This window comes from Rhincodon typus, chromosome 13 (assembly GCF_021869965.1).
Source record: "Rhincodon typus isolate 14 chromosome 13, sRhiTyp1.1, whole genome shotgun sequence".
NCBI lineage: Eukaryota > Metazoa > Chordata > Chondrichthyes > Orectolobiformes > Rhincodontidae > Rhincodon > Rhincodon typus.
Genome location: NC_063344.1, coordinates 16,650,234 through 16,661,867, shown reverse-complemented (window position 1 = coordinate 16,661,867; position 11,634 = coordinate 16,650,234). Strand labels below are relative to the sequence as shown.

The 11,634-nt window shown below is 39.7% G+C and overlaps 1 protein-coding gene across 1 annotated transcript in view; it reads right to left on the bottom strand.

Annotated features, from left to right (window-relative positions):
* Positions 1 to 2,199, bottom strand: part of LOC109925495 (extracellular calcium-sensing receptor-like) — an 8,384-nt gene extending 6,185 nt beyond the window's left edge. Inside the window, exon 1 of the mRNA XM_048604530.1 lies at positions 2,056 to 2,199. Coding sequence (XP_048460487.1) covers positions 2,056 to 2,199 — 144 coding nt within the window. The remainder of the gene's footprint in view (positions 1 to 2,055) is intronic.
* Positions 2,200 to 11,634: the final 9,435 nt, after the last annotated feature.

Below are 11,634 nucleotides of genomic sequence, written 5' to 3'. Positions count from 1 at the left end.
AGCAGGCCAGGCAGCATCAGAGGAGCAGGAAAGTTGACATTTCGGGTTGGGACCCTTCTTCAGAAATTCAGAAATTTCTGAAGGAGGGTCCCAACCTGAAACATCAACTTTCCTGCTCCTCTGATGCTGCCTGGCCTGCTGGTTCCTCCAGCTCCAGACTGTGTTATCTCAAGACTTTCTTTTTTGTCGTGCCAGGCAGCATCTCATTAAATCAAAATAGCAAATACTAGAAGTAGGTAAAGCCATAGAATGTTTGCTGTACAGAAGGAGGACATGGGTTAGGTTATTTCTGTGCCTTATATGTCAGACAATATGTCTGAAGAGACAAAGCATTAACTTTTAGTGTCACGTTAACATCATTTTATCAAAACTTACAAATGTTACATGTATAAAAAAATTATGCAGTGCAAAAATAGATTAAGGTGTAAGTGGGTTGAAGAGAGATGAAGAATGGACAAATGGGAACATTTGTTTAGAGTGGAAAGCAGGTATTTTACCTTCTCTGAAGGCTTCAAATAATGTTGAGCTCAGAAAAGAACAAAACATTCTAAAATATTTAGTGAAGGCCTGAAGTAGATTCCCTTGCCTTCTGCAGTATGGCTGATCAGGATCTCTCCCACTCTGCCTGCCTGCCTTTGGACGATATTTGCAGATTGATCATCAACCTATTTGGCCAGGTTTTAAATACACCTTTCTTGGCCTGCACGTGAGACTTGAACGCAGAACCGTGGCTCAGAGATTTATTAATGTTTCAGGTAGGCTCAACATTACTGTTTGGCTTTTACAGTCTATACCTTTATTGATAAAATATGGAATTCTATTGATTAGTTAATTCAAAACAAACTATATAAACCTTAGCTGTTGCCTTTAATAAAAACAGAAAATATTGGAAACATTCAGCAAATTGGGCAGCAATTGTGGGGAGAGAAAATATTAAATTGTTTCAGGTCAACAACTCCACAAACTATAATCTTTCAGGAATACAATATATTCTCCATTTCTTAAATTACTTTAGCAATAAATTAATTGCACAAGTTGTAGAAAATGGGCCAAGTCACAGAAAACATCACTGTTTTTTTTTCTAGTATGGTACCATAAGATCACTTCTATCCATCTGATAGAGCTGGAGAAACCTAAGTCAAACATCCTATATGGATAATGGCATCTCGTTTAGTACTGCACTGAAGTGTCAGTATAGATTGCATGTTAAGTCTATGAAAAAGGGCTTAAACCTCCAGCTTTGCAATTTTCAGGGAAGGGTTGAGCAAAGTAAAAAAACAAAGCAACATATAGCATTCCATTGCCAATTACTAATGTTCAGAAATTAGTAGTGAATGGATTAATTTTTGCACAGCATTGTAAGGACAATGTTGAGATATTTAAAGAACAATGCATTTGCATGCCATCTTTTATATACTCAAAGCATTTCAATGCACTTTACAGTGAATGAAATGCTTTTGAGTGTCGTCACTGTGGTGATACAAGAAATGTGACAGCCAAACTGCACGTAGTAAGATCCCATAAGGAGTGTTAATTATTAGATACTTTGATTTTGATGTTGGTTAGGAGATATTGACAAGAATATGAAGGAAAGCTCCACTATACCTCTTCAAAATATGGTAGTGCAATCTTTTGATCTCCAAAATAGAGGCCAAGCATTGACCTTGCTTTAACACCTCATCCAAAAGACAGCACCTCTAACTGCAGCTCTATCTCAGTGCTGCACTGACAAATCAACCTAGATCTTAGGCTAAGCTGAATAGAATGGGACTTGAATCTATAATCTCTTCCTCAGAGAAAAATAGTTCAGAGTTAAACTCAGAGTTAAATTTGAATTCGAATGAAGTGTCATTGCATTTAAAGTATTGAAGCATATCTCTCTCTCCACAGATGCTGTCAGACCTGCCAAATTTCTCCAGCAATTTCTGCTTTTACTTTAAACCTTACACTTTATGTGTCACATTTATATTTTAAACTGTTAACTCCTAGTAATTTAATGCAATATGAGTTCAATAATTAAACTAAAAAATATTCAATAGGATGCAGGTATCTTACCGTTGGGATTCCAAAAGGACCAGTTAGCATTGTTTCTGCTAGTGACCTGACAAATCCAGCATTGGCAAATACAGCAGGGACTTTTGAAATGATTGTGCAGTTGAAATCAGATGTAGTTTCATTCTGGGTATTGATGAGTGCCATGACCGCTTTTACTGACTGGGTTTCACTACTACAGCCATCATAAATTTGATACCCCAGTGTGACGTTAGGAAGTAGCTTTGTATTCCTATTTATCTCTTCAATAGCAAAGATCATGGTTTGTGCGAAACGAAATTCTCTGAAATTGAAACTGGATTGTAAAGGAATAGATTGTTATGACATGTTGTCTCAATCACATTTGATGCAGTCTTTCACTTTCCTAATCTGCTTCTAGCAAAATAGAATCATTTGGTGGATGCAATTATTTGCAAGCTGCGATATTTTAATATATTATATATATTTACATGTAAACTTAATCCAACTATGAATAATTTGCAATACTCCGTGGTTCTCAAATTTTCTTCAACACTCTAATGTGGAGCTGAACTTGATTTAAATTTAGAGGAATGAGTTTACCTCCCTGTATCAAAAAGATCTTGCCTCTTGTACCCTGTCAGTGAGGGTCACTGGTTACTGAAGACTGAACTGAAGTTGTTGATTTGCTCACCAAGCTGGCTGGTCATAGTTCAGACATTTCAGCGCCACGCCAGGTAACATCATTAATGCAACTGAATTACAACCAGCCAGCTCAGCGAGCAAGTCAACAAAGCTCACCCACAACCCGAGCTACAAATCTTTGCAAGAACATCAGACTGAACTGAATTGCATTCCAAGGTGCAACAAATGGCTCATGATGCAAAGCCACCATTAGGTCTGATTCTGATTTTTGCTGCCAGAAGCCTAATATTCTAATCAACATTTTGAACCAAAGAGAAGGAAAAATCACCAGGTAAAAGTTCCATTGTGGTAACTGCTTCAAAACATCATCAAAAACTCAATCTAAACATGGATGTTTAATTGTTTCACATAATTAGGTACGGAAATAAATAATTCAGCCCTTCAAACCTGCTCCACTCATAATCCATTTCTGATAAAAAGACTCCACTTTCAACAAAACCTGGAGTATGCAATGTAGATACATGCATGCAAAGAAACACATACACAAATTACCCACATGCAAGGGCACACATAAATATATACATTGTACACGTGCATATATCTGTGTTAAAACAGCTGCCAACTTGCTACAATCTTCTGGCTATTATTGGATTCAAGCAGTAAAATGAAACACCCTTCACCCCATTTCAAAAATTTGTTCTCAGGATCTTGCAGCACCCTGGTTCACTGAGTTCTTAGCCCATTTTACAGGGATCAACTCACGTTTTGCACTCTGGTGGCTGTGGTTCAATGGTGAAGGAATAAGGCTCAAGCTGTTGTGCGAGATGATAGTGGAAGTGAAAGATTCCACCCAGGATTATGTTCCCATCCTTGTATAGACTAGGTAAATTAAACTTCTTTCGAAGTTTGCAGACTGGCTGGTTTGTTCCCCAACTAGGAACAAGGGATAAATACCCCCACAATAGAAGGTAATACATCACCACAGAGTCGTTGGCATCAATTGCTTTTCTGAAACAGGCACCCACACATTTATGTACTTTGCACATCCCAACCAGTTGGGTGATGTGATGATGAGTAATTCAGCTGAGGGAGAAATGCTGGAATAATTCCAAAACACTTGTTAGAAATTACGGGCAGCCTCGAGAGAACCAAGTTGCATGCGAAATGAACCGAATCCAGACAATTGCCCCCGTGAATAACAACTGCACATGGGCTCAGTTAATTATAAACTTGGCCACAAACACAGAATTCTAGTACTTCACACTCATGGTAGCTAACAGTTCAAGAGAGGAACGCACAATTCAGACCCTTGTACGTGAAATCATAGAATTTCATAGCATTAGAAAAGGCTGTTAGGCCCATTATATCTCTCATAGAATCCCTACAGTGCGGTAGCAGGCCATTCAGCCTATCATGTTTCACTGACCTTTAGAAGAGCATCCAACCCAGACCCACCCCATCCCCATAACCCTGCATTTCTCATGGCTAATCCATGTAATATTCATCCCTGGACACTATGGAACAATATAGTATGGTCAATCCATCTGACCTGTACCTCTTTGGACTGTGGGAGGAAACCCATGCAGACATGGGGAGAGCATGGAAACTCCACATAGATTCACCTAAGAATGGAATCAAACCCAGTTCCCTGGCACTGTGAGGCACCAGTGCTAACCACTGAGTCACCGTGCCACCCTATATTTCTGTGCTAGTGTTCTGAGTCATCCTGTTAATACCCTGCTCTTTTGCTGTAGTTATTTTCTTTTTTATGTAGTAACATCGGTGCATTTTGATGAGAACCTTAAGTATGCCAAATGCTGCTGGCTAACAAAAGGTTAAATGGCGTAAAGGGGCAAAGAATGGAAAGGAACAAATGTAGGATTCACTAAAAGTAGCAGCATGGGTTAAAAATCCCATAAACAGGAAACCAAACACAGAGATTCAATCCTAGAGGAATGACATTGTAAAGGAGAGAATCTAAGTATAGTATTGTGGCAGATTGTACTTGGGGTGTTGCAAAAAGTTCCGATTTCAATATAATGAAGAAGGATAAAGGGGGCATTGGACAAGGTCCAAAAGCAATCTTGATATGGGTGATAGCAGTAGAGAAATTATTGTTATCATTAAAGGCTGTACAAATGGGGTATGTTTCTGAAGAAAAGAGAAAGCTCAGGTCTGACCCAAGAGATATTTAAGATTATGAAAGGGTTGCTAAATGGTGTGAGATATATAATTTAAAGGTCATATATGTAAGATATTCACTACTAAATCCAAGACGCAACTCAGGAGAAACTTCTTGATCCAGAGAATGGTGAGAATATGCAGCTTGCTACTACTGTGTGACATTGAGGTAAACAACATGGGTATATTTAAGAGGAATTTAGACAAATACAAGGTGGAAAAGGGAATAGAAGGATATTTTGATAGAATTAGATGTAAAAGCTGCAGCTGTGTGGAGACCTTGGAGGGTAAGCAGGGTGGATAAAACGGAACCAGTAGGCATAGTCTATTTGGAGTTTCAAAAACTATTTGCTGAGGTGCCAGGTAAAAGCATGCTGGACAAGGTGGAGCTTGTGGTAGTGGGGGTAATACAATAGCATAGAAAGATGATTCACTAGCTGACAAAAATCAGGACATGGAGCTAAATGGGCCATTTGAGTTTGACAAACTGTAACCAATATGGTATCACAGTGATCAGTCCCAAGGTTCAACATCTACAACCTATCTTAATCACTACATTGAAGATTCTAAGTATAGTGTAACCAGATCTGATGTCAATACAAAAATAAGTAATGAGGACGAAAAGAACAAAGCAAGATCGCTATGGCTGTTGAAGGTCCATCATCTCAGCTCCACGATATCTCTGCAGGAGATCTTAAGGGCAGTGTCCTGGGCTCAACCATCTTCAATTGCTTCATTCATGACTTTCCTTTTGTGATAAGTTCAGAAGCAGGGATGTTCACTGCTAATCACCTGATTTTCCGTGCCATTTGTGACTCTGGAGATACTGAAGAGCCCCTCTCCATATGTAGCACGATAAACATATGAATGAAAGTTTGAAAAAAAAGCAGCAGTAGACCATTCAGTTCCTTGACCCTGCTCCACCATTCAATAAGATCATGGCTGATTACAATGCAAATCTGCTTTCTACATTCCTTGATAACCTTTCACCCCTTTTGGTAGTAAGGATCAATCTACCTTTGCCTTAAATATATTCAATAACTGTTTCTACTACTTAGTGCCAAAGACTCATCATATTCTGAGAATAAGGCATTTGGTACACTTACTTTTATTTGTCAGTGCATTGCGTATAGGAGTTGGGAGGTAATGTTGCAGCTGTACAGGACATTGGTTAGGCCATTTTGGAGTACTGTGTTCAATTCTGATCTCCCTGCTATAGGAAAGATGTTGTGAAACTTGAAAGGGTTCAGAAAAGATTTACAAGGATGTTGCCAGGGTTGGAGGTTTTGCGCTGTAGGGAGAGGCTGAATGTGCTGGGGCTATTTTCACTGGAGCATCGGAGGCTGAGGAATGACCTTACAGAGATTTATAAAATCATGAGGGGCATAGGCTTAGAGTGAGAGGGACCTACGAGGCAACTTTTTCACACACAGGGTGGTAGGTGTGCGGAATGAGCTGCCAGAGGAGGTGGTGGAGACTGGTACAATTATGACATTTAAAAGACATCTGAATGGGTTTATGAATAGGAAGGGTTTAGAGGGCTTTGCGCCAAATGCTGGCAAATGGGATTATATTAATTTAGAATATCTGGTGAGCATGGACGAGATGGACCGAAGGGTCTGCTTCTGTGCTGTAGATCTCTATGACTAGGACTCTATAATAAAACTTTTGTTGCAAATATGTTAAGTGGATAATGCATCATTTTTAAACAGCTCTGGATTCTCCCAAACAGGCAATATCCTTGCCCCTTCCACCCTGCTAAGACTCCCCAGGATTGTAAGTGTTTCAATCAAGTGGCCTCTTACTCTTCAAAGCTCCAGCAGATACAAGCCTAGCTCTCCAATCTTTCCTCATTAACTAATTTGCCCATTCTAGGAATTAATTTAATAAACCTTCTCTTAACTGCTTCCAATGCATTTACATCCTCCCTCCGAAAAAGAACAACTTCAGCCTTGAGCTGACAAGTAGCTAGTAGCAATTTCTATTGTACAAATGCCAGGCAATGACTATTTTCATCAAGAAAGAATCTAACCATCTCTCTTTGGTGTTTAATGGCATTACCACCACTGAATCTGCAGCTATCATACCCGTAATATATTCCGTAACACCCAAATCCCAAGAATCAGGAAAGCCAAAGGAATATTGTTCTTTCTTGCATGGGGTATAGAATATAAAAATAAGAAATGAATCTAGAACTGTGCAGGGTACTGATGAAACCACACTGACGATACTGTGCATAGTTTTGGTTTTTTTTTTGGGAGAGATATACCTGTATTGGAGGCAGTTCAGAGACGGATCATTTGATTGACCACTGGGATGAATGGGATGTTTATGAGGAAAGATTATGCAGATTGGGTCAGCACCCATTGGAATTTAGTAGAATGCAAGGTGAATATGGCAAAACAAAGAAGATTCTGAGTTAGCTTGAAAGGTTAATGTTGTGATGTTTCCCCTCATGACGGAATCTAGACCAAGGAGGTGTAAGGGATTTCAGAGTAAGGGATTTTACAATTGAAATGGAGGGCAGGAGGAATTTTTGCTCTCTCAGATTGGTGAGTTGGTAAAGAAAGAGCAGTTAAGATTTATCATTTACTAAGTCACTCTTTAATTCAACTCTATACAGTGGGACCAGCTTGTAACTTCAGTGTACACCTCCAAATAATAGCTTCTTCTTCATTAATTGTATCATCAGCCAGCATCAGTGACTGACTTGCTCCATTGTCACTGAATAACTTTATTGGTTTACGTCCTTGGTTTTGTTCTCTCGTTTATAGGATTTGGGCATTGCTGGCTGGGCGAGAATTTATTGCCCAGATTAATTGTCCAGAGGGCAATAAGAGTCAACCACATTGATGTGGGTCTGGAGACACATGTAGGCCAGACCAGGTAAAGATGGAAGATTTCCTCCCCTGAAAGACAATACTGAAACAAATGATATTTTATCACAATTGACAGTGGGTTACTATACTAGTACTTGATTCAAATTTCAACATATGCCCTGGTGAGGTTCAAGCTTATGTCCCGACAACACTCGCCAGGTGTGTAGGTTTCTAGTCCAGTGACATAACCATTGTACCACTGCATTCCATTTAAGTGTAAGGAAATATTGTTCTTTTTAAATTAAAATATTTAAAACCTTTCATGATCTGATTGTCTTTATCAATAATTGAAGGAGAATTTTTTCCACTGTCCTGAGTCATCTCTCCCTGCTGAGTAGATTTCGGGGATCATGTTCTTATTGGACTATTATTCCAGGTTTAATACCTACTTCCTTTCCTAATGTGTCCTTTTCTGTGGATTGCTGAGGCATTCCTACTACGGTAATTGGTCTCCCCTGTAACTTGTAGCAATTGGCTTTGTTTGTCCAGACTTATTACAATGGAAGCCCGTTATTTCTATTATTCACTTCTGGGTTCTAGACTTTTTCCCAATTTACTTTGATGTCCTTCTGCTTGTCTGCTGAAACTAATACTTTTCCATTTGCAGACCTTCTGTTTCTCCAATTTCCTTGTGGATTCCCATATGGCCACCTCTCCGCATACAACTGTTAGTGTGAAATAAAATGTGCATCTGCCAGAACTGCTGCTTCTCAGATCTTTGATACTTGACACTCATTAAAATCAGTTCTAAGGTTTGCAGCAATGCTCCTTCAGAATCCTTCATTAATTATGATTGCCTTATATTCTCAAAATTATTCTCTGACTTCAATGATTAAATCACAGATTCAACAGTATTCTTTTTTCTCACAGAGTTCTCAAATGTCTGATTTCTTTCTTGCTGCCCCACAATTTAATTGACAATCTTCGGGGGCTAGCTCATAAACATTATGTATTGCTGTTTTAATAGTTTTATAGTTTGTGGATTATTCTTTTGACAAACTGGCACACACATTCATAGCTGCAACTGTCAAAAGACTGCAAAATTAAGGTCCAAACTTCTTTCAGCCTCTTCATCTGGCCATCAATCTTTTCAAATCAGATGAAATATCTTTTGACTCAATGTTTTGAATATATATACATAAAGCACAGATTTGTGGTTAAATGAAATTCCTCATTTGAATCAGAATTACCTTCAGATATGCTTCTTTTTTCTTTCTTTACTCTAAGCTTTTCTCTGTTCAAGTCTTGCTATCTGATTTCTCTACCTCTTTGGATTTTTAAGTTCTAATCCCCTGCCTTTTCTGTTTCCATTTCTCTTTACTTCTCTTTTTCTTCCAATTCAAATCTTTTCTGTTTCTCTCACTAAGTCACTTTTTTCCCATTTGGATGTGAACATAGAAGGTATGGCTAGTAAGTTTGCAAATGACACTAACATTGGAGGTGTAGTGGACAGCGAAGAAGGTTACCTAAGAGTACAATGGCATCTTGATCAGATGGGCCAATGGGCTGAGGAGTGACAGATGGAGTTTAATTTAAATGTGAAGTGCTGCATTTTGGAAAGGTAAACAAAGGCAGGACTTTTACACTTAATGGTAAGGTCCTGGGGAGTGTTGCTGCAAAAGAGACCTTGCAGTGCAGGTTCATAGTTCCTTGAAAGTGGAGATGCAGGTAGACAGGATAGTGAAGAAGGCGTTTGGTATGCTTGCCTTTATTGGTCAGTGCATGAGTAAATGAGTTCGGAGGTCATGTTGCAGCTGTACAGGACATTGGTTCGGCCACTTTTGGAGTATTGCATGCAATTCTGGTCTCCATGCTATAGGAATGATGTTGTGAAACTAGAAAGGGTTCAGAAAAGATTTACGAGGACGTTTCCAGGGTTAGAGTGTTTGAGCTATAGGGAGAGGCTGAATAGGCTGGGGCTGGTTTCCATGGAGTATCAGAGGCTGACAGGATGACCTAATAGAGGTTTATAAAATCATGAGGGTCGTGGATAGGGTAAATAGGCAAGGCCTTTTCCCTGGGGTGGGGGAATCCAAAACTAGAGGTCATAGGTTTAAGGTGAGAGGGAAAAGATATAAAAGGGACCTATGGGGCAACTTTTTCACGCAGCGGGTGGTATGTGTATGGAATTAGCTGCCAGAGGAAGTGGTGGAGGCTGATACAATTACAACATTTAAAAGGCATCTGGATGGGTTTATGAATATGAAGGGTTTAGAGGGAATTGGACCAAATGCTGGCAAATGGGACTAGATTCGTTTTGAATATCCGGTCAGCTTGGACAAATTGGACTGAAGGGACTTTTTCCATGCTGTACATCTCTATGGCCGTAACTTGATGTTAGCTAATTCTAGATCTTACATTCAAATTATGCCACTCAAGAGGGAAATTGAGAATAGTGGAAATAGCATAAAAGATGGAGATCTGAAAATTTCAGCTCCAAAAGGCTGTGATTGCTGGGGCAATTGGTGCTCTCAAGATTGAGATGAGTAGATTTTGTTTTATGAGTAAGGACATCGAGGGGTATATGGCAAATGCAACAAAATGAAGTTGCAGCGCATTATGATTATGTAATTGCATAGGTTGGAAGGGCTACTGTTATTATGTGCTGAATTCTCCCCTTCTCTGAATGACATGGCAATGGTGAGTTAGTGAGGACAATATGGCAACAACAGAAAAATGTGATCTTCAATATCATGATAAAAAAAGGTCTGATTTTCTATCCAAGATTTTAATGGCTAGATGAGAATCTCGCTAGTGAGCAGCAAGTGACCTTTTTAAATGAATTAATTGTGACCCAAGGTTGCCTTATTTAGATGCAATTTGCTATTTTCATAAGTAGTAGAGAGAAATGAGATGGTGACAATTTGCAACATGAAAATCTGAGCAAGTAAATGGCAGTTGCAGCTCGCTGGCATCTTCTCTGGATTATCTTGGATGGCATCCCCCAACATCTCAGACCATGCTCTGTAGGCAATGACTGCCTGCACCTTCTGTCCACAGAGGTTGGCATCAGCAAAGCACCAGCCTCACAATATCATCACGGCACCCTTGGAATTAATTTATAATACAGTTCAGCACTTCAGTACTGCACATTGGAGGTCACCAATGCTTTACATTGCAATGCTGCCGCCAGATTACGTAATGCATAGGGATAGATGCCCATCTTATGTGCTGGAATAATTTTCACCACAGGGGTCCTAGCTTGATTTCCTAACATGCACTCACTGTGTGCTTACTTGGCATCTCTGCCTTTCCTTTCATTCTCTTTTAGTGCAGTCAGATAGTTTGGCAGCTTGTCAAGTTTGGCAGCAATGAACAGTTGGTGGGTTGGGGGCTACGGTCTCTCAGGGATCTATTCCTCAGCAGTCAGGAAAGGCTGTGAGGTGCCCCAGGGAGTGAGTAGGAAATGCAGAGGGCAGGGGGGCTTAGTGATTTGGGGGGAATGAGATAGATAACAGCCATTCAGGGAAGCTGAGAGTGATAGACGAGAAGCAAAGTTAGAGTGAGTGTAAGGAGCAGAGAGAAGATGGTGGCACGCACTTATGGAGAGCGCAGAAGGTCACTAACCCACTTGTGGCCCACTTCAGACCAGGCTGTTAGTGTTGTGATAGTGTGTGGCTGGGGTTTAAAATATGGTGTCTGCAGTGTGAAGATCCTGGCACTGTCAATCTTGTCACCATTACCAACAACAAGATACAGCAACAACAGTGCTGTGGATCCAGAATGCATACTTAATGAGAACTGCATAAAATTATGTGAGAAAAGTCACTCAGAAACCCTCTATGAAATAACCCAAAATTGACACTTAACCAATTTTGGGAACATTTAGCCCTATATTTCTGTTTGCCGTGTCTCTATTTATTAACAGCAAGTTAAACAGCAAGTGAATTTTCTCTGGTCCATTATGTATCTGTTGACT